The sequence below is a fragment of the Carassius carassius genome, chromosome 33, assembly GCF_963082965.1.
Source record: "Carassius carassius chromosome 33, fCarCar2.1, whole genome shotgun sequence".
Classification (NCBI taxonomy): Eukaryota; Metazoa; Chordata; class Actinopteri; order Cypriniformes; family Cyprinidae; genus Carassius; species Carassius carassius.
The window spans coordinates 3,937,581-3,961,157 of NC_081787.1; the positions used below are offsets into that span (position 1 = coordinate 3,937,581).

A 23,577-nucleotide genomic window follows, 5' to 3' on the forward strand; every position below is an offset into this window, starting at 1 on the left:
AGTCTTTACCTCCACCCAATCCCACCAGAACAAAAATTACAGAGAAAACTGCTGTTCTTTACAAAATACCTGAAAAATCTAGAATTCAATACATCCTATTGTGTAGATCCGGTTTTTTAAAGAAACTGTAGTGTATTACATCTGTTTTATTGCAGTATGTAAAGATCTCAAATTTCTATTCAGTTTTAAGAAGAAAAAAAAAAAGACTTCTCTATCAACAGTAGTTTGTGCTGTGGCTGATTCACTTTCCTCCATGGATCGTCCTCATGATGAGGTCTGAATTAGGTACTGGATCCATTATATAGCGTAACCCTGTACAGCCAGATGGGAGTTAATAGGCTCTGAGACCAAAGACCCTCTGGAGTCTTTTACATGAAGTCACTTGAGTGGCAGACGAGCTGCTGTTAGCTCTGTATATTTCTCTTTTCAGGAAGGAAAGTGAGTTTTATAAACAAGTTGTTATTGTGACATTTGAGTGAGTCTTATTTATGAATTTTTGACTGGTTGAAATGTGAGTGGTGCATACAGGATCTCAGTGCACTTTGATATCAGAGAGCACATCATGACACTTTGATTAAAGATCTCAAAGTTAATAAATAAGTAAAATGAACTGATGCATTGTTCACAATAAGATCAGTATCACACATTAAGGTAAATTTGGATCTAATGTCACTTTATCAGTTTCAATTGCAGGGGGAAAATAATGCCTCTTAAAAAAGTTCATTTGTGACACGAGTGCCTGTGGAGATGCAGGAGGAGATTAGTGCTCTATAATTGAATGTAAACTCATTCAGGGCTGGCCAAAGATAGTTCTCTCAGCAGCCATCCTGGCAATGGTCCTTGTCAGCTTTTCTCGTCTTAATAATGGGTATACAAGTACAGGTCCTATGTATTTCAATGGGAAAACAGTTTCTTTAATTATCTCCAAAAAAAAAAAAAACTGTTGTTTTAATAAAATGTTTCTACATCATATTTTCAATTACCAATAAAATCTGCAGAAATGGTAAAATAAACTTTTGTTACTTTAGCTGAAAATAAGGCTTAAAACATACACAATCCCAATGTTTTATGGTCAGTTCTTGACAACTTTGAGTAAAACTTTTTTGTATTTACAGGTTGTTTGCTGTCGGTGGTCGTGATGGAAGCTCCTGTCTGCGATCGATGGAATGTTTTGATCCCCACACCAATAAATGGAGTATGTGTGCACCCATGTCAAAGAGGAGGGGAGGAGTGGGCGTGGCCACATATAACAGTTTCTTGTATGCAGTCGGAGGACACGATGCACCAGCTTCAAACCATTGTTCACGTCTCTCTGATTGTGTGGAGAGGTAAGCTGCCACAGCACAGCAGCTGTGAAGAAAATCCAACACCTAATGATAACGACAACAACACTCAAAGCAGACTGCAAGTTGTGGCACATAGCTATGGGTGCCAAGTATTACAATTTGCATGTTTAATTGCAAATCTGGACACACTTTACTTCACTGTGAAATCACTGTTACATTTTCATTGAGGAATGTTGTAGGAAGCCACAGTCATTCCGTAATGTGGAAATAGACGCTCCCTGCTGGTGATGATCTGAAATACAGCCTAAAGTTTGTAATTAAAATTTAAAACTCACCAAGGCTGCATTTAAAAGGTACAACAAGTAAGATCTTTTTATTAAAATATCTAAAAACCACTAATACAGTTTTATATATTTTGCTGACATGGGTAAGCAATTTTACCTAGTGACACGGACCGTGTCCATAGTGTCATTGTGTCGCCTGCCAATAACGTCATCATAACCCCTCGATTTCTGTTTTTCGGCATCATTACTCCAGTCTTCGGTGTCACATGATCTTCAGAAATCATTCTAATATGCTGATTTGCTGCTCAAGAAACATTTAAATGTGGAGTAAACTAAAAGTATCAACAATTAACCTTGACAATTTAATTCAAAATAAGATGATGGTTATAAGCAGTATACCTGTATATTACTGTATTTTCACTTCTGTCAAAAAATTCTCCCAGTATAAGGTTACCAACTATCTTTAAGTACTTGGGGAGAAAAGGCTAAATGAATTATAACTGAAACAAATACATAAAGAACAAAAAGACATCCTAATTAATGAACAACGGCAGTCAGAAACTTCAACTCATTACGCTGGTATTATACTGTGCATGCTGAAAGCACAATAGATTTGATTGTTAGGGATGTTAATCATAGTCCTTGTGCTTTCAAGAGCTTCCATCATCTAGATTACAGACTGGCTGCTGTTTGACCTCTCTATGCAATTATCTTTCATTTTGTTTCATCGGCTTGTATTGAAAGTGCTAGCACACTGTGTCTCATATGTTCTGTTCTGCATTTACAGGTATGACCCAAAAACAGACACATGGACCACAGTGTCATCTCTGAGTGTACCCCGGGATGCAGTGGGGGTGTGTCTGCTGGGAGACAGGTTATATGCGGTCGGAGGATATGACGGTCAGACCTACTTAAACAGTGTCGAGTCCTATGATGCACCGAACAATGAATGGACTGAGGTTAGAAAAATGCTCATGGAGTTTTGATAAATTTTAGTGCTGTCAATCAATTAAAACATTTAACTAGCTAATCACAAATGTTTCTGAATTTTATTGTGATTAATCCCAACTAACATTAAAGGTTTTTAAATACACTTTTATATTGCATTAATTTCACATTCAGTCTTCAAATTAATGTAGAGGAATGTAGAGTCGAAAAAGACAATATATTTTTTATATTTGTTTAATGGCATCTTTATGACTGAAGGCGAGTATCACTGATACTGATGTCTCTAGGATTTTATTTTCCCCCCTAATATTTAACCTTTGAATATAGCCATTCAGTATAATTACGTTCTATAATCTAACGTTGTTACTGTACAGAGCACAGTAAACTATTTCTATAAAAATAATTGTGCACTACTAATATTTTGCATAGAATACATTAACAATACTGTTTTACACACCAACTGTATTTATTACCACTGTTCTTACGTTGCTGCTGTTCATAATGTACATATAAACCTACATTGCACTCCTATTTATATTCTGTACATACTGTTAAATAATGTATATAGCAACTCCACTGTACATACTGTAAATTATAGCTTAATTTACTCTGCACTTATATGTATATAAAACACTATATTCTTGCACTTCTGATAATCTCAATTATCTCTAATATAGATCTCAACTAGCACAGTATAACAGCTTACAGGGAAGGACATTTTATTTTTTTACTGTCATATGGCTTGACATTTCTTCTGTCCGGAGTTCACTGTTGTTCTGCTGAAACTCATTCTTCAACTGTAGTTTTTCGTTTGACTCATTTCTGGCGCTGAGGTGAAGTTTGAAAGTCTCTCATTTGATGTGGTCATAAAGACATTCTGCGTCTAAATAAACACAATTGTCAAAAAAAAGAGAGACTGAAGCAGCAGTTGTGAGTGGGGTGGCCAACCCTAGCTCCACCCCGCGTTAATTGCATTAAATATGTTTAACGCGTGAAACTGAAAAAAAAAAATGTATTGCATGTAACAATGCGAAAATCTTGACAGAACTAATTGAATTATGTGAATTACTCCATTACTAGAAATCACACAATTAAAAACGGGCTTTCTCATATATACACATTTTTTAAGACATTGGGAACTAATAATATTAAATTAAAGCTGTTGAGGTGGTGAGTTCAAATAAGAAATTGGGTCTGGTCTTATTTTAAATAATTTTAAAGGCAGGGTAGGTAAAAAAAATGTATAAACTTTTTTTCCAAATTTGTTTTAAACTTTATTTATATATCAATACATAATTAAAATGTAAGTACTCTGAAAAAGAAAGTATAAAAATCGAGTGACTGTAGACCTCTCACGACTGTTTTAAAGACAGCTCATTATTTCCATTCACTCCAGCCCCTCCCTTCTGGGCTCCTTCCAAAGCCGCTAAGTAATGTTATGTTAGCTCGCTAAGTAATGTTATGCTACGGCTCGCTAAGTAATGTTATGTTAGCTATATTACGCAGCTACGTGTGCTAATGACACATGCTTCATGAAAAAAATATGTATGATCAAAATACAAAAAGAAAGATTTACCTGTCCAGCAGAAATAAAGCCATCAAGGAGTCACTTTTCAGCCCCTTGATTTCCCTCAGTTCTCGCCACCACTGGAAAGCCACGCCGATATTAACTCGCGTTTTATTTCTTTGTTTATCCAAAGACTTTTTGTTCATTGCCTTTTCTTGTACTGTTACTGTCTTCCTTTTTTTGCCTGGTTTGCCTTCACTAACTGCATAGGCTGGTACTGTGAATTTTGCTTGCTGTTTCTCTGCCATTGTTTTGGTATTCCTAGGATCCGTGCCTGTTGAATTCCTCAAATCAAACGTGCACGCGCAAGTGGGCAGGTCATGTGTGGCAAAAGGGTGGTTGCCATGGTTGCGAGAGAGTAACAGTCGCCTAAGCCAATCCTATGTTTCGTCCCGAAATGGAAATAATGAGCTGTGTTTAATACAGATTAAACGGTCTAGAGTCACTCGATTTTTACACTCTTTTTATCAGAGTACTCACATTTTAATTATGCATTGATATATATAGAAAGTTTAAACAAATTTGGAAGAAAGTTGTTTATACATGTATTACCTACCCTGCCTTTAAGCATTAAAACAATTTTTTAAATAATTAAGTGGCTCAAAAACAGCATGTTGGTGTAAAAGTATTTACACTGCAAATAAAAAAGCATAAATAATGAGATTAATGTTTTAAAAGAATAAATAAGGACTTTTCAAAGGTGCTCTGTTTCACTGACACCTGACTGAATGAAACCATTCTGGACAGTGTGTTAGATCTGCCGGGCTTCCAGCTGTTCAAAGCGGATCACAATGCAGAATCACCAGGGAAATCGTGTGGCAGTGGGACATGCTTTTAATTCAATGAAAGGTTGTGTACAGATGTAACTATACTGGCCTCACTAAACGTATGCGTATTTAGCTATCCAGCGCGTATAAACAGCCAGGTGAGGTGAACAAAGAAAAGAGATGATGCTTTATCCCAAAGTCCTTTTTCTCCTCTCCTTTATTTTACACACAGCAGTGCAAAAAACAAGCTGTAAAACTGTAAACACAAATAAAAGTACCTATTAACTCAAATTGCCTTCTTCAATCATTTCCAAAACCAAATGCAACACATACATCGTTTTCTACTAAGCATGGGCTGCCATTACACAGGAAACAGAGGAATCTACACTTCGTGGCAACACGTTAATTTTCTTCCTCCACATCTTAAAGAAAAGACTAATATAAAACGCCTTATATTACACACAGTGTTACTCACCGGCATTGCCCCCGAGGGAAACACAACTGAGTGTAGTTTGAAGAAACTTGACAGCAGAATTTATACAACACGGAGTACAACTCGCTCTGGAAAAGTCATGTACTAACTGAACACTAATCTCGTTCCAAACGAGAATACAACAGGAAAAATAGAAAGTGTACACCAAACCTGCCGTTACCACAAGTGTCTGGTAGATGGCGTTAACGCACTGCAAATAACTAAAGAAACACAAAATGAATGAATATTCATTAAGACCAACACACTCCCTGCCTGGTATCCTAAGGATACCACATCTGTTACCTTTTAAATGCACACACTTTACTTAAACACAAGTAACATCCTGTTTAGGGGAGAAAAGTAAGACAAGTTCAGTTACAGGTCTTTTAAACACTTTAGGAGTGCCGTGACGAATCACTCTGATATCTACAGTCCTGACAACATTATCTCTGCTGGGAAAAGTTTTGATAACCACTGCCATTGGCTAGTGGTTCCTTGGCACTGCATTGTCTCTCATCAAGATGACGTCTCCTTCTTGCAAGTTAGGCCTTTTGTCTTGCCACCTGGCACGACTTTGCAGGGTGCTCAAGTATTCACGTTGCCATTTGTGCCAAAATGTCTCTGCAAGATGTTGTACCAGCTTCCATTGGTGACGGATGATCTCTGCCTTGCCAAAGTCAGGCGGAGGTGACGATGGGGCTCCTGTCTTTTGTGTCAGAAGCATGGAGGGGGTGAGTATGAGAGGGTTCTCGGGGTCAGTTGACACAGGCAGCAGGGGTCTCGCATTCATAATTGCACACACCTCTGCCATGAGTGTGACGAGGACCTCGTGTGTCAATGAAGAGAAGCGTTGCTGCAGGAACATGGAGTCTAATATGCGACGGGCCACCCCGATAAGTCGCTCCCAGGCACCTCCCATACGGGAGGCGTGCGGGGGGTTGAAAATCCATGTGCATTGTTGGTCTTGTAAGTAACGTTGCATGTCTGCGTCATCTTCCAGATTCAATTCTTTTGAAGCACCAGTAAAGTTAGTGCCTCTGTCAGACCTAATCTGTGTGGCAGGGCCTCTGATGGAGAAAAATCTCCGTAGAGCATTTATGAAACTAGATGCACTCAGTGTCTCTATCACTTCAATGTGTACAGCACGCACACACAGACAGGTGAACATTACCGCCCACCTTTTGCTGTTTGCTTGTCCTCCTCTCGTCCGACGGCTGATAACCTCCCATGGGCCAAACACGTCCAAGCCTACGTACGTGAACGGTGGTGCAGCTTGTAGCCGGTCTGCAGGCAGATCTGCCATCAGCTGATGCTCTTGCTTGCCACGCAGTCTCCTGCAGGTGACACATTGGGACAGAGTGCCTCTGATACATCTCTTTCCACCCACCAGCCACAGTCCAGCGTCCCTAATGGCCCCCTCTGTGAAGTGTCTGCCCTGGTGTTTTACCTGCTCGTGATAGTGGCGCACAAGGAGAGTCGTTAGGTGGTGCTGAACTGGGATGATGAGGGGATTGGTGCGGTTTATCTCAAGGCCAGACTGAGTGATGCGTCCGCCCTCTCTGAGAAGTCCAAAGCTGTCAACCATTGGGCACAGCTTTGCAATGTTACTCTGTTTTGGAATGCCTGATTTACTCTGAGTGTTACTGAATTCACTAGGATATCTTTCCTGCTGCATGTTCTTGATCAACAGTTTCTTTGCTTTTTCCAGGTTCTCTGGCGTGATTGCTTTCTTACAGGTATGCCACCCTCTGCATGTGTTGTCTTTGTCCATTAGTCTGAAACACTGGGCTATGTGAATCAGGACCGCAAGTGCTCTTAACACAGAATTCCACTTTGAGAAGCGCTCGAAGCGTTCAGTTCTTAAGCTGGGCTGTGTGATTTCAGTGACTAGCGTTGTGACCTGAGGTCTGATCTCAGAGTCTAATTCTGGTTCAACTAGCTCAAACAGTGACTGATGATCAGCTGGAGGTTTACCAGACAAGAAGGCGGGTCCCGTCAGCCAGTTGGTGTCTCTCCATGATGCAGCAGTAACGGATCTGGAGCCATGGTCGGCCGGGTTGAGCTCTGAGGGTACATACTTCCACTGTTGAGGTGACGTTGCTTGTCTGATGCGTTGGACCCTGTTGCTTACATAAACATAAAATCTTCTCTGCTCATTGTTAATATAACCTAACACAACTTTGCTGTCAGAATAGAAAGTGACAGAGTTCATGTGCGAGTCCATGCTACTCACAACAGTCTCAGCTATCTCAACTGCAAGGACTGCAGCACAGAGTTCGAGTCTGGGGATTGTAGTCTCCTTCACTGGTGCCAGCTTTGCTTTGCCAAGCACGAATACGACTTCGGAGCGTCCATTTTCATCGGTCACCTTCAAGTAGGCAACCGCTGCGATTGCTTTGGTTGAAGCATCCGCAAACACACACAACTCTCTCGTGCTTGCTGCAGAGGTGGAGAGAGATGTGTAGCAGCGGGGGATCTGTATGTCTTGAAGGCATTGAAGGGAGGACTTCCATCTCACCCACTCCGCTTGGAGGTGTCCAGGTAATGGCGCGTCCCACTCTACGTTTTCTATGGTCAGCTCTCTCAGCAACGATCTCCCTTGTATAGTGACAGGTGAGAGAAAGCCGAGCGGATCAAAGATGCTGTTTATGGTTGAGAGCACGCCTCTGCGTGTGAAAGGTTTGTCGTCACGCTGTACTTGAAAGGTGAATGTGTCTGTGACTAATGCCCATGAGCTGATACCCAGGCTACGCTGCACAGGGATGTTATCCGTGGCAAAGTCCAGGTCTTTAATGCTGTTTGCAAGGTCTTCAGGGGGAAATTCAGCCACGGCCGCTGCACTGTTTGATGTGATCTTGTGCAACCGGAGGCTGTTGTGGAATTTCCTGTGCCCTCTTCACCAAGTTGATGGCCTCGATCTCTGTTGCAAACGACTTCAGAGCATCGTCGACATAAAAGTCTCTCTCGATGAACTCTCTGAAATCAGAGCCGAATTCAGATTCTGCTTTTTTCGCTGCCCTCCTGAGGCAGTAGATTGCTACAGCAGGAGACGGTGTGTTGCCAAACACATGCACACGCATTCTATAGTCTACTATGTCACTGTCCCATTTGTTGTCGCGGAACCATAGAAACCTCAGGTAGTCTCTGTGCTCCTCCTTGACTACAAAACAGTAAAACATGTGTTGAATATCTGCAGTCACAGCAATTTTCTCTTTTCTAAACCTGATGAGGACGCCTAACAGGTCATTGTTCTGATCTGGGCCTTTGAGCAAGACACTGTTCAGTGAAATCCCTTCATACTGAGCACTTGAATCGAACACTATTCGAATCTGTTCAGGTTTCTTGGGATGGTAGATGCCGAAAGATGGCAAATACCAGCTTTCTTGTCCTTCTTGGAGGACGGGGGCATTCTCTGCATGTTGACTGTCAATCATCTTTTGCATGAACTGCATGTAATGTTCTTTCATGTCAGGTTTCTTCTCTAGTGTGCGGCAGACTGACTTGAGTCTTTTCATGGCATAGTCTCTGTTATTTGGCAGACGTTCTCTCGGGGTCCGAAAAGGTAGGGGTGCGACCCAGTTTTGAGTGCTATCTTGATATACCTCAGTATCCATGATCCTCAGGAAGTTGAGATCATCGATGGACGGAGCAGGTTGGTGATCTTTGTCGGTGCAGTGGAAGACGGAGGACTTCAGGTGATCCCCGTGCAACAGAGAAGCAGTGTGAACGGTGGCTTGCTGAGATGGAGGATCATGAAGGACTGAGTGGCTGTGGGGAGGGTCTTTCACACGCAGGTGGCTGGAGCAGGGTGTGAGATAGCTGGGGCGGCCATCTCCCAAGATGCATGTTTTGAGGGAAGTGACTGAGGAGGGGCGGTGTGCTGTGCCGAGGCACACATCGCCGATCACCACCCAGCCTAGGTCTAGCTTTTGAGCGAATGGGGCATTGTCAGGGCCGTTGATCTGTTTTCTGATCTTGTGTATACTCAAAATGTCTCTCCCTAGCAACAGCAGTATCTGGGCACTGGGGTCTAATGGAGGAATCTCACTGGCTAAGCATCTCAGGTGAGGGTGATGTAAAACTGCACTGGGAGTTGGGATTTCAGACCTGTTGTTCGGGAGTTCATTGCATTCAATGAGGACGGGAAGAGGGACGCAGGTCTTTTTGTCCAGTGATTCCAGCATGTAGCCACAGGCTCTCCTTCCAGAAGTCTCTATACTGCCCGCACACGTCTTGAGCGTGTACGAAGATGGGGTGCTATTGTCGCTGAATATCTCAAAGAATTCTGTATGTGCAAGGGATTTATTACTTTGCTCATCAATGATAGCATACACTTTAGTTGTTGCTTCTCTCTGGCCTTGTGGGTAGACACTAACTAAGCATATTTTGGAGCAGCCTCTAGCACTCATACCCTCACCGCATACCTCAGTGCACTTGGAGGAGACCGTCTCTGGAGGCTGCTGGTTCTCACTGCCCTCACTGCCGTTCTCTGACGTAGATGGGGGTGGCTTTGCTTTCCATGGTGATGGACCTGGATGGAGGGCTTCGACGTGTTTGATGCTCTGACATTCTTCACATTTTATGGTTTTGTCACAGTTCTTTGCAATATGTGTGGTTGAAGCACAACAGCGGTAGCAGATGGAATTGTCTTTGAGATATTGTTTACGGTCAGCTAGCAGTTTGTCTCTAAAGCTCCTACATGCTCCTAATGAATGGGGCTTTTTGTGGATTGGGCACTGCTTGGTGAGATCTAGAGAGTCAGCTTCAGGTTCACCTTTCTGGCTGGACTCGGCGACTTGAGTCTTGTGGACTGCAACAGACTGGTTGACTCTACTCTGGATGCTTTTGTGTTTGTCTCTATTTGTGGCAGGCAGAAGTGGCATGGTGACTCTGAAACTGGGATCGTTTCTTGCTTTGGCTTGGTTCTGAATGAAGTCGACGAACACGCCGAATGGGGGAAAGGAAATCTGATGCTGTTGCTTTATCTGAGAGCCGTAGGACATCCACTTCTCTTGTAGATTATACGGGAGCTTTTCTATGATTGGGGCTACTCCCCTAGCAGTGTCAAGGTAAGCTAGTCCTGGAAGTAATCCATCCTGCTTTGCTGCGTACAGTTCCTGTAGCAAGTCGGCTAAGTCGCATAGCTTGGCTGGCTCTTTGTTGGAGATTCTCGGGAAGCTTTCCAGTCTGGCAAATAACGCCCCTTCAATAGCTTCGGGGGTGCTATAGCACTCTTCAATGCGCTGCCAGAGGCCAGCTCGGAGGCCACCCTGGGGGTCTCTGATGTAGGCTGCTCTGAGCCTGCGTGCTTGTTCGGACGACTCTTTGCCGAGACATTTAATCAGAAGGTCAGTCTCTTCTGCTACAGACAAGCCTATATTGTCTATGACATTGCAGAATGAAACTTTCCACGCCCAGTAATTCTCTGCCTTATCGTCGAACTTCATCAGCCCTGTGGAGACGATCTGGTTTCTAGTGATGAACTTCCCCAGGTCAGCAGTCGGGGAGCTGTGTCCATCTTGAGCAGACGTGTGACGAGGCGAGGTAGGGCGTGGAGCAGGACTGGGTAGCCCATGGTCTTTTCCTCTCTGCCATGCTTGGTTGCTGGCTTGGTGTGAGCTGTAATACAGACTAGCAGGTAACATGGATGGCTGCTGTGGCTGTAGTGGTACCTGTGACGGCGGTGGCAGCCGTCTTGGGGCTGGTGTCGGTCTCAGGGACTCTGCGGGTGGGTGTGTCGGTAGCTCTGCAAGCGATGTTGCTGGATGCTGTACTGGAGGTCTTATGGCTGGCTGCGTTGGAGGACGTGCAGGTGGAAGCGGGTGGCTGTGCAGGCTGGGCGGAGTATTATAGCATTCTTGTTTTAGTTCTGCTTCAGCTTTCTGAAGTTTCAGTGCCATTTCCTTTTCACAATAGGCTGATTTGGTTCTTGCTGCTTGAGCTCTGGCTTTAGCGGTTGCTAGCGCAGTGCTCCTTCGTGAGCTGCATGTTGATCCGTGTTGAGATCGTGCCCGAACAGAGCTTGATGCAAATAGCTCTGATCTCACCTCCCAGTCACCAGCTTCTGCATCAGTTACACCAGTGGGAAGTTGCATTTCGGTCGGAGAATCCATGTCTTATGGAGCAGGGGAATCTGGGCAAGTCACATGCAGGCTTGTTTTCTATCTGGCAGTTGAAGTTCCGTCTTCTTCTCGACAGGCGAGGGTTTGCCGTTTTACTGTACTGGCCTCACTAAACGTATGCGTATTTAGCTATCCAGCGCGTATAAACAGCCAGGTGAGGTGAACAAAGAAAAGAGATGATGCTTTATCCCAAAGTCCTTTTTCTCCTCTCCTTTATTTTACACACAGCAGTGCAAAAAAATAGCTGTAAAACTGTAAACACAAATAAAAGTACCTATTAACTCAAATTGCCTTCTTCAATCATTTCCAAAACCAAATGCAACACATACATCGTTTTCTACTAAGCATGGGCTGCCATTACATGGGAAACAGAGGAATCTACACTTCGTGGCAACACGTTAATTTTCTTCCTCCACATCTTAAAGAAAAGACTAATATAAAACGCCTTATATTACACACAGTGTTACTCACCGGCATTGCCCCCGAGGGAAACACAACTGAGTGTAGTTTGAAGAAACTTGACAGCAGAATTTACACAACACGGAGTACAACTCGCTCTGGAAAAGTCATGTACTAACTGAACACTAATCTCGTTCCAAACGAGAATACAACAGGAAAAATAGAAAGTGTACACCAAACCTGCCGTTACCACAAGTGTCCGGTAGATGGCGTTAACGCACTGCAAATAACTAAAGAAACACAAAATGAATGAATGCTCATTAAGACCAACACAGTAACAGTGTTAAAGAAGATGTGCTGTCCTGATCTAGAAGTGCTTTTCATCAACAAGAAATAAACACACTGACAAAGGAGATCAGAGTGGCTAAGAGGAGCTTCTCTAAAAGCTGGAAACCAGTTTTCAGCAAACAACCCAAAAGACCTGGAAAAATATCACAAAGCACAAAACCCCATACCCCAGCAGTGAGGTGAATCAATGACTTGCTGAAGACCTTGAATGAGTTTTACTGCAGATTTGAAACTCCTGGTCTCAAACCCCACACCCGCTCTGACCATCTCTCTACACAACCTTTAACACATCCAGCAACCCCCTCCTGCACTTCAGATCAGTGAAGATGATATGTGTCAGATCTTCAGGAAACAGAAGAAAAGGAAAGCACCAGCCCCAGATGGTGTGTTGACTTGCTGGCCTCCATCTTTTCACAGCTCTTCAACAGATCACTGGAGCTGTGTGAAGTCCCGGCCTGCTTCAAACACTCCACCATCATCTCCATCCCACGAAACCCAAAATCACAGGACTTGGTGACAACAGACCTGTTACCCTAACATGTGTGGTCATGAAGTCATTTTAAAGAAGCTTATCGAGCAAACAAGTCTGTGAAAGATGATCCCAAACCTGTCCTGGAGGCCACCCTGCCCTGCACATTTTGTATGTCTCTCTAATCAGACACACCCAATTTAGTTCTTACTGTCTCTACTAACGAGCTGATGAGTGGAATCAGGTGTGTTAGATAAGGGAGACATAAAAAAAAGTGCAGGGCAAGGTGGTCTCCAGGACAGGTTTGGGAAGCACTGATCTAGACAAACCATGGACTTATGTGAGGATCCTGTTGTAGACTTCAGTTTGGCTTTCAATACAATCATTGCAGCACTCCTCCAGCCCAAACTAACCCAGCTCTCAGTTCCTAGCTCTGTCTGTAAATGGATCACCAGCTTTCTGACAGATAGGCAACAGCTAGTGAGAAATTCATGTCTATCAGCCATACCATCAGCACTGGCGCCCCCCAGGGATGTGTTCTCTCCCCACTGCTCTTCTTGCTCTAAACCAACGACTGCACCTCTACTGACCCCTCTGTCACGCTCCTGAAGTTTGCAGTTGGCACTACAGTAACCAGCCTCATCCAGGACGGTGAGGAGTCTGCATACAGAAACAAGGTTGAGCAGCTGTCTGTCTGGGGCAGTAATAACAACCTGGAGCTGAACACGCTCAAAACAGTGGAGATGATCTTAAACTTCAGGAGAAACCACCCTGCACTCCCCCCACTCACCATCATGAACAGCACTGTGGCTGTAGAGTCATTCAGGTTCCTGGGCACTACCATCTCTCAGATACCTGAAGTGGGACAGTCACAGAGATTGTTCTTTCTTCGCCAGCTGTGGAAGTTCAACCTGCCGCAGGAGCTGCTCACACAGTTCTACTCAGCCGCCAGTGAGTCTGTCCTGTGCACTTTAATAACTTTCTGGTTTGGCTCAGCTACAAAATCAGATATCAGAAGACTACAGAGGATGGTTCGGACTGCTGAAAGGATTATTGGTGCTCCCCTTGCCCACCCTTCAAAAGACATCTAAGCCATCTCCTTTTTGAACTTTTACCGTCTGGCCATCACTACTTAGCACTGAACAGCAGGACTAGCAGGCACAAGAAAAGTTACTTCCACCAGGCAATCTACCTCATGAACAGTTATATGTTCTCCCCTACTGTTCAGTAAAAATGAATACCATGTTTGTTTACTTAATACTACCCTACATCTCATTCAATTTCTTCTAAATTATACTCCATCTATATACCACAACTGTACATACAAATTTTGTCTATTTCTGTTTTTTATATACATGTGTATTTTTATCACATTTATTTCTTTTATTATTATCTGTGTATTGTTGTTGTTGTCCCTGTGTACTGTGTACTCTCCAGAACAAATTCATTGTATGTGCAAACAAATTCCTTTCTGATTTTGATTCTAAATATAAAATTTTGAATATAGAAATATTAAATCATTAGGGGAAAAATGTATCATCTTTTTAAATATGAAACTAAAACCACCAGTAGTTTCTGACTAAATGATTAAATCATTGAATCATATGATTCATTCAAAAGGACTGATTCATTAAGGAATTACTTATGACTTTATGAATGGGTAATTGTATCATTTGCTCAACCTATTTGTTAAAAATGTGAATTTATTCTGGAACCAAAAACTATGGTGGCCGAGACGGCTCAACACGCTGCAACTTAAGAAAACACATGCAAATTGAAAAAACATCAGCAAGTGAAGAAAACATCTTCATCAGTTTGACAACACAAGTGTTGCAAATCCTCACAACACATGCACAAACGAAACGCGCTGCAAATCCTCACAACACATGCATACAACGAAACACGCTGAAAATACTTCACAACACAAATTAAGAAATGCTGCAAATCCTCACAGCAAATACACATTAAACAATTAATGAAGCATTGCAAATTTATTTTCATTAACCTTGAAATTATATTTAGTTGAGAATATTAAAGTTAGCCATCTTAAGTAACGTTTTACATTTAATCATGTAATTATTCAGCTTATTTAGGCTAATAATATCCAAAAGATAAAGGAATCATGGTGTTTAAAAAACACCATGAAAAAAAAAAAAAAAACTCCCCTTTCAGTTCACCAACAACTCCACTGACCAGTAGCCACTGCACGGTAAACAAATCCAAGTCGGGTCCGACACTTTTTGAGGTCTCCTTGAAACATTTCCATTGTGGTCAGTGCTATTTGCAGCGCGTTTGTTAATTGCATGTGTTGTGAAGGATTTGCAGCGCGTTTCGTTTATGCATGTGTTGTGATGATTTGGAGCGCATTTCGTTATATGCGGGTGTTGTGATGATTTTCAGCTCATTTCGTTATATGCGGGTGTTGTGATGATTTTCAGCTCATTTCGTTTATGCATGTGTTGATTATTTGCAGCTCGTTTTGTTATATGCATGTGTTGTGATGATTTGCAACACTTGTGTTGTCAAACTAATGAAGATGTTTTCTTCATTTGCTGATGTTTTTTCAATTTGCATGTGTTTTCTTAAGTTGCAGCGTGTTGAGCTGTCTCGGCCACCGTAAAAAAACACTGTGTGTTGTTCTGAGATGTACAGCACTGCTGTGGATTTGTTTGGAACTATTTTCATTAATATTGTTTCTAATATTAACTTATTTTATTAAATTTCACCAAATCCATATACTTTTCCATTCGTGGTGATAATCGTGGTGGTATATCAGATAATAAAAAATCTCTTGCTCGTGAAGTATTACTTGAATGTATAGCTACGTTTACATTCTGCAACTACAAATAACTATATGTGACAAATAACTATCACATAACCAGTCTTAAGTCGCTGGGGTATATTTGTAGCAAAAGCCAAATATACATTGTATCGGTCAAAATGATGGATTTTTCTTATATGCCGAAAATCATTAGGATATTAAGTTACGATCATGTTCCATGAAGAAGTTTTGTAAATTTCATACTGTAAATATATCAAACTTAATTTTTGATTAGTAATATGCATGGCTAAGAACTTCATTTGGAAAACTTTAAAGGCGATTTTCTCAGTTTTTTTGTAAGATTTAAAAGTGCAAAGCTTATAATTGTATAAAAACACTTACAATACAGCTGAAATAATACAGATTTGTTAACAGAATAATTAATAAGTTGCTATTTAAAGTTGCATTTTTATAGTAAATTTAGGGTTCTAGATGTTGTCATGGCAACGAAACGTAATTAGATATAACCCCCTAGAAATGTTCTAGAACATTAAATGTGTCAAAACAGTCAACTTTATGAAAGTTCCTTGAATGTTTGGATGATGTACGTCTGTGAACAGGAAGTGCAAGCATTTTCTGCCATTCATCTTTTTTCCACTGTGTCACAATGGCTTTGAACACAATGAGGTTAACCACTCTTTCCTTAGCCATCCTGAGTTACAAACGTTCTATTCAAGTCTAGTTTCCCTCCTGTCTACACTTCCCATGGCTCCCTTTTGCTCTCTCTTTCATAAGATTACCTGCAATGGGCTGTTAGTAGACCTGAGTGTGACAGAGCGCACTGCGGAGGAGGGAATTTGCTCCAGTTGGACACTGGTCATTAACCTCTTTCTCTTGTTATTCTAGGATGTCCCTTTAAACATCGGGAGGGCAGGAGCATGTGTGGTGGTTGTGAAACTGCCTTGAAGGCTCAGAATCTGAACTGTGACCTCGAGAGGAGGCCTGCGATGGCAACACTTGGAATGCTCTTTTCACGTAGTACACAACGTTCATCAAAGCTATCGTCAACACTGGATTCATCTCAACCGATTTAGACAACTCTGTGCCGTTCAGTCTGTTTTTGCTCAGATATTTTAACACTATTACAGACTGAAATTAAAGGGGGTGGGGGGGATTATTATTGTAAGATTTTACTTAATTATATGATACATTTTATAGTAAAGGAATACCTTTTAAAATGCATCCAGAAAGAATTTGAGTTACAATTTTTCATTTTAATTGTACATCTTGTTAACCTCATCACATTTTTGACATTATATCTTTTAACTATGAAAATCAGATGTAGTTTTAAAGACAGCAGCATACTTGTTTACCCGTGCAATTTTGTGGAAAATGTATTTTGATCTTCGATAAATGATTTTAAAAGACCACTGTGAATACTTCCAGCTCTGCTTACAACAAAACTCATTTTGGTATACCCAAAAAGTTTGTGGACACATACACATGCAGTTCTCATCTAAATAATTTTTTTGGTCTGAGACTAGGTTCAGCACGAAACTGTTAAAGGGATAGTTCACCCAAAAATGAAAATTAGATGTTTATCTGCTTACCCCCAGGGCATATGAGATGTAGGTGACTTTGTTTTTTCAGTTTAACACAAATCGTTGCAGTCTGTCAGTCTTACGATGGATGTGAATGGGAATCATAGCTAAAACATAATAAAACAAAACGAAAAAAAAAAAAAACGATTGATCTGTGCAGTTAACTGAACAGTATTTATATAGTTTTTTTTTACCTCTGATTCACACAATGTTCGAACTGTTAGAGCTCTCCTGAGCGCGTTCTCAGCAGCAGGCGCGTGAGGCATCGTCAACATCGTCTTGCTTTATAGTGGATCATAGACTTATAAATGCATTATCGCCACCTATCTCTCAAGTGGAGCATTGACACTTCTAATTGAGATTGTAGATAGTGTCAGTTGTCCATTTGAGAGATAGGTGGCAGATAAATTTTACATTTTCATTTTTGGGTGAACTATCCCTTTAAGAAGCGGTCTCTGAAGTAGGAAAAAAAAGCAAAACGAATAAAAAACACCAAAGTAATTAGAAAGTATTGGTAAGTCTTTATTGAAATGGTAATAAGATTTACAGTAGAAAATATACTATTATATCATATTGATATTTCACCTTTATGTAAAGGTTTTGTAATTTGTATTGTACATAGTCCCTGGTCCTGTGCAATTTTATCATCATAATGTACTGGCATGCTACTTCAATAAGGTCAACATGCTTTAGTTTTGACACAGCTATGAAAATGTGTATAATGGAGCTGCACAATTCTGGGTAAATCCTTGCAGGAACCAAGACTCGAAACCAGGACATTTGGGTTACAACTTTGACTCTCTAACCAGGTCACGGCTGCTGAATGAGTCTCTTAATTGAATGATTCAATGCTGAATACATTTTCTAACAGTCACTTGTGGAGAACCTGCAGGTGTAATGATGCAATGATTCAGTCTATTTAAAGTGAAGTTACTTTCTTAGAAAAGATGCTTTACTCTTTTATAAATGACATCAGACATCAATGCTTATATCCTTACTATAAACGTTCATCCCAGTTCCTCTGTGACAATTAGGATGTTTGTAAGACAGAAATAATGATACTGTCTGGTTGAAAAGACTTTGTGAAGCTGTTTCATACCTATTCATGACAACTGCTCTCTCTGAGTGTTTGAATGGGGGTTGCAGTATTTTAATCGTGCAGCTCTAGTGTGTATCAGATCATTTATTTTTGTCTATGTTTATGAGTACACTAGCATATAGATGACTGATTTCACAGGGACTTTTAACCATGATGTCAAAATCAGTCATTAAAGCTGTTATCTAAATTCTTGCTTTGTGATGTACTGATATTCGTTTGTTTTTTGATTGCCATAAACGGTTTATTGAAGAGCCTCATTTCCTGTTTGACTTAACTGGAATGTAACATTCTGAAGTTTACTAGTGTGACACATTTGCAATGCGTTCATTTAATTTTTCATTGTTTTATATGGCATGCTGAAGAAACTTAGAAATAAAACGTTATTCTCTTTTCTGGGTATTTCTGTGGTGGTGTATATACCGTCTGAATAGGCACTGCGTGTCCCACATATGCTGTTTCAAGTCTTTCGTTTAATTTTTTTAATACTCTAGTGGCCTCCAGTGGTTGTCTCTTGTACAGCATTGGATGCGTATTGCCTCAGCTGTAAAACTAATAACTAATTCCATTTGAAAATAAATCAAGTCACTCGCTATCACTATTCATCAGCAATAAAATCAACGTGGATAATTGGTTTATGCTGAACATTATGGATTAGAGGTCAAAATCTAACAATAACAGCAAGATTACTACAACAGTCAATAAATCCAGTACATGGGCATAATCATTATTCTACATGAAGGACATAACTGAATCAATATGAAATGAAAGGAGGCAATAGCATTTCAGTCAAATAGACCCAGAGACCTGGGAGTTTCAAGTCTAGAAGAAGAAAAAAAGGACCCTGAATTGTTGCAGTGTAACCTTTAAAAAATTAATCTGTTATTTGTTGATAGTCTGAAATGTCACAAGTTGAAAGTGATGTGAAAGGACAGAGCGATGTCTAAAGCCAGATTGTATCTGATAAAATGGATAGATTGCAATTATAGTCTTTGTTCTCCAACAGAGCAAGAGCAAAACAAAGACTGAACATTTCAAAGGGAATAAAAATTGATTATTAATGGAACACAATTGCCGCAGCACATCAGAAGACGGGTGGAGAAGGAGTGCAAAAGGGCAAGAAAACTGCAGATGTTGCTTCAGTCCCACCAGATGTTAGAAATGGCAATATCCGAAAAGCCTTCTGAAATGAGCTGACCTCCAGTTCATGGCCTCATGGAAAGCTGTCTGCTTCATCCAAGCTGGAACTGAGAAATCAATACCAAGACCTCTGAATGAAGGTAAGAAAGTACGGAAATAAATAAATAGATCCACTCACAGCATTTTGAGTTTCATCTGTTTTACTAGCACTGGAGAATTTATCATTAGAATATTTACAATGCTTTCTGAAATTTTTAAACTTTAAAATGATCTGTCACTAAATGTTCTGCTTAGCCCACATTCATGTGATTTCGTTGGACATTACATAAAAGTAATCTATGCTCCTGTCGATATCACCCGGACCATCAAATTACTTTGCATACTGATTGCAGAGCTCAAATAAGAATTCAATATAAACAGGACAGCCTGGACTCCATCCAGTAAAAGCTGCGGCAGACCTTACAATGACTTACAGTGAGAAAGACTGAACCTGGCTCTGAAGAACATGGCTTTACATTTTGATGTATATGCATAATGTGTGTGTTTACAGCAGATGGTGCTGTTGCACTTCTAACTCCATTACTTTAAGTAAAAATTAAAAAAATAATTATATATATATATATATATATATATAATCAGAAGCCCAGTTCTCTATCCCTGTTATGAACAATAAATGTCAACCTGCATCAACTAGGTCAAGGGCAATTAATTGAGATGATAATGCTGCATAATTATGAGGCCAGGCTGATGAAATATGAAGAAATTTTACATACCTGTATATGTATAAAAATATATATATATCCTGCTACTCACTATGACAAATCATGCCAAGTCTTATGAGTTACTTTTATGGCATAATCCAAAAAAAACACTAGACATTTACTGAATATATCAAAATGAATTGAAGGGCAGCAACTAAGATGCTTTGGATTCAAACTGCTCGCCCAAAAAGGACCCATTTTGTCGCACAAAACCTGTCTGCTGCTTCTTTTTATTAAGGAACACAAAAATGTTGTACTAATCATCATTATGCAGCTTTTGATATACAAAGACAGTTTTGTGTGTAATTCAGTCAAACTCCAGAACTGATGACAAAAAATGAATAAATATATAAAATAATAATAATAATAATAATAGAAATAAATAAATAATAAATAAATAAAACAGCCTGCTTTTTTCTTTTAGTAACTGGTATGGAACTTGAAGGAAACACTAATACTAGCTAATCGTTCTGCCGAGGAGATGAAAATGTCAAAATATATTTTTTCCCCCCGATTTGAATATTACATTTTGTCCCTACAAAAAAATAATAATTTGGGGGTTATTTATATGCTGGAAGCTCAAGGCAAACAGAAAAAAAAGAGATAGTAATTGCTGTCAAAAATGTCAGAAGTGATATGGCAAGAGAGGCAGAGAGAGAACTGCTGTGCCAAAGTCTCCTCATTTGAAAATGTCTTAATTGCTATTCATACATTCTCAAAGGAATATTTTACGGTGCCAGAAAATGACACGCAGCACGCAGAACAACGTGATGTTCGTCAGACATTTCAAGCTTGAAATGGGAGGTAGAGACTTTGTCTCAGAGGCTGAAATGATGCACTGATTGTCATTCATTTTAACAAGATTTGACAGGGAGGAATGTGCAGATCAACAAGCTTTAGAGAAGAAGAAATGAACCCATCCATCGCTTGCTTTTACCGGCTTTGTGACGTCTTTGAAATTATGCATGGTAGGCCTGTCCGCTGACTTCAGATGATATAGACCCTGTCTTTTCACTGTCAGAATTTACATTTTCGTTCTTCTCCCTCAGAGGCCGTCTTCTGATGTCAGGTAGACTGCTGCCAACTGGCCCGAGAGCCCAGATTCAACGTTTGTGGATTTTTCACAGGAATGAATGCAATTAGACTGCTTTGTGGGTGTAAACTGTCCCTAAGCATAAACTACGACACAGTGCAATCTATCATTTTAATGAGCTTCAACTTCCAAAGGAGACATTCTGTAATTCAGTGACTACATACACTGAGTCACTATTACAAACACAAGAGGGCTGAACCTCCAAATACGAATGCCAATTTCCCAGACAAGCTCGTAAGTGAACTTTTAACAGAGGTGTGAATGACAAGCACGTAAAAAAATTACCTGCAGGAAACCCTCATGTTTAAATCACAGTGGACTTTGTTTTGCAAAGCATTTCTAATCATCTGGAACATCTGAACCAGGGAAGAATGGGAAAACAGAACTAATCACACTTCAGCGAGGAGTGCGCAAAAGAAATACATCAACCTTGTCTTGACAAAATCTGTCTTCATGCGAACTGAAATACTGATCGTCTTTTAATATCCTCTCAGCAGGTAAAGTGAAGAGAAAACAAACATAAGGCCAAGTTTAACACCATAAACACTTCTATCAACATTACTAACGTTAGTAAATGATAGGCTGCAGTTACATCAGAAATGCTCCCCAGGCTGTCATGATTATTAATTAAACGCCCTTTTTAAATTCATCTGCTTTCTGATCCCAGTTTTAGCAACAGTGACAGGCTAAGTGCAAATACGGTATGTCTCACATTTTCAGTGCAATATAAATAATTTGAAAAAGTGTTTTAAAATAACTAGCTCTTAAAGGAACAGTTCATACAAAAATGAAAATTCCGTCATCATTTACTACCTTCATGTCACTCCAAACTTGTATGTTGTTCTTTCTTCTGTGCAACATGAAAGAAAACTTTTGAACAATGTAATTTTCCTGCTACTGAAATTAACAGGAACTGGAGATTCAAGTTTTAAAAAGGATGCAAAATCACCATGAAAGTATTGCGAACCGTTTTAAAAGTGGTCCGTATACAACTCATGGGCTATACTTCAGATATGAACATATATAATATATTGTAAATAATATTGTAATATATAATAATTATATTTTATAATACACAATATTATAACATATGTATAAATATATCATGTATATAATCACTCATAATTTTCCCCACCAGTGATTTTAAACGGAGAATAATTTAGATCATGAATTTAGGTCATGAACATCACTATACTTCAAATACTTCTAAAGAAGTTATTGCATGGCTTTAAATATAGTCTATGAATCATATGTATTACTTTGTTCTATGATGATTTTTATCTTTGCATCCTTTTTGAAGCTCAAAATTCTCCATTCATTGTAAGTGCATGACAAATATAACAATAATACAGTACATTCTCCAATCAATTCTTTATTCGTGCTCAACAACAAAAAGTCAACAAACGTTGAGCAGTCCTCTATAACATTTTTGGTAAGGACACTGAAGATTAAACAAAGTCAGAATAAATATTAAATATCATAAAAATGACTGAATCAGTTGATAGATTATTTTGCTCTGATCTTGCTTTGCTCTTAAATCACTACCAGTTTAGGCGAAAAGTAGGCATTCTAGTGAGACTTCATTGTTAGCTGCTTTTGCTGGTGAAGATGAACTACCCATGACAATTAAAGTTCCAGGCCATTACTTTGCTGAATAAACGGTTACCCTCAATGCTTAACTGTTCTAAAAAGACCTCAGGCTGGGTAAGTCTAGTTCCTTTTCAATTCCCAGAGATATTCCATTATTCTGGAGTTATTTTCCGCTAAGTGTGGAAATGCCTCAATAACTGGCCACTGTGTTAAACAAGGCACCGAAACAGCTCAGCAAACAGAAAGATCATTATCACTCCTATATATCATAATTCGATCATAAATCATATCAAATCACAGGAACACACCACTTTATAGTGCCATTTGCATTTTGGTGCAATGTGTTCTCTAGAATTGCACCAACCTCATAAGCACAGTACACCTGCATATTCAGATACAAAGCAGGTCACTTACAGTTATTCACATTAGCCAATGGCCCAAAGTATTCCGAGGATAATCACAGAAACCAGAGCAGAGGTGCCAGTGCTTAACCTATGGGTCATGGTCTATAGCTGCCAGCCAAGGGACATAAGTATACTGCAGCACACCGAGTTAATTTAATCACTTTTGGATCGTTTTGTAGCTGGGTTATCACTGTGGGAAACTGCAGCACATACTGCACCTGAGTCTGGATTTGAGCCTATCGCTAATAACAACTTTTAACAACAAAACTCTATTAACAACAAAAGATGAATTTGATCTTATGGTGCTTTACAAGTTGACATACTGTAGTATACCCTTAAGCTTAAAAGTCTGAGAAGACAGACTTGCCTTTAAATTCAGCCTTGGAGCGCCTTACCCAACCCGCCTTTTTAATGTGTTTAACAAGCTTTACATCATTTGAAGAACTAAGTCAATGTGTGGATATTCAAA

General features: G+C 40.1%; 1 protein-coding gene and 1 long non-coding RNA gene across 5 annotated transcripts in view; one reads left to right on the forward strand and one right to left on the reverse strand.

Annotated features, from left to right (window-relative positions):
• LOC132113538 (kelch-like protein 4) overlaps positions 1-17,152 on the forward strand; it is a 48,753-nt gene extending 31,601 nt beyond the window's left edge. For all 4 annotated transcript variants that reach the window (XM_059521345.1, XM_059521342.1, XM_059521344.1 and 1 more), the window contains 3 exons: positions 1,116-1,328; positions 2,358-2,529; positions 16,330-17,152. In XM_059521345.1, the coding sequence (XP_059377328.1) occupies positions 1,116-1,328; positions 2,358-2,529; positions 16,330-16,389 (445 nt within the window). In that variant the 3' untranslated portion in view covers positions 16,390-17,152. The remainder of the gene's footprint in view (positions 1-1,115; positions 1,329-2,357; positions 2,530-16,329) is intronic.
• LOC132113539 (uncharacterized) lies at positions 1,223-17,133 on the reverse strand. The gene is made up of 3 exons (XR_009425178.1): positions 17,034-17,133; positions 1,503-1,590; positions 1,223-1,350 (listed from the first exon to the last, which is right to left on the reverse strand). It is a non-coding gene; the product is annotated as an uncharacterized LOC132113539 (long non-coding RNA).
• Positions 17,153-23,577: the final 6,425 nt, after the last annotated feature.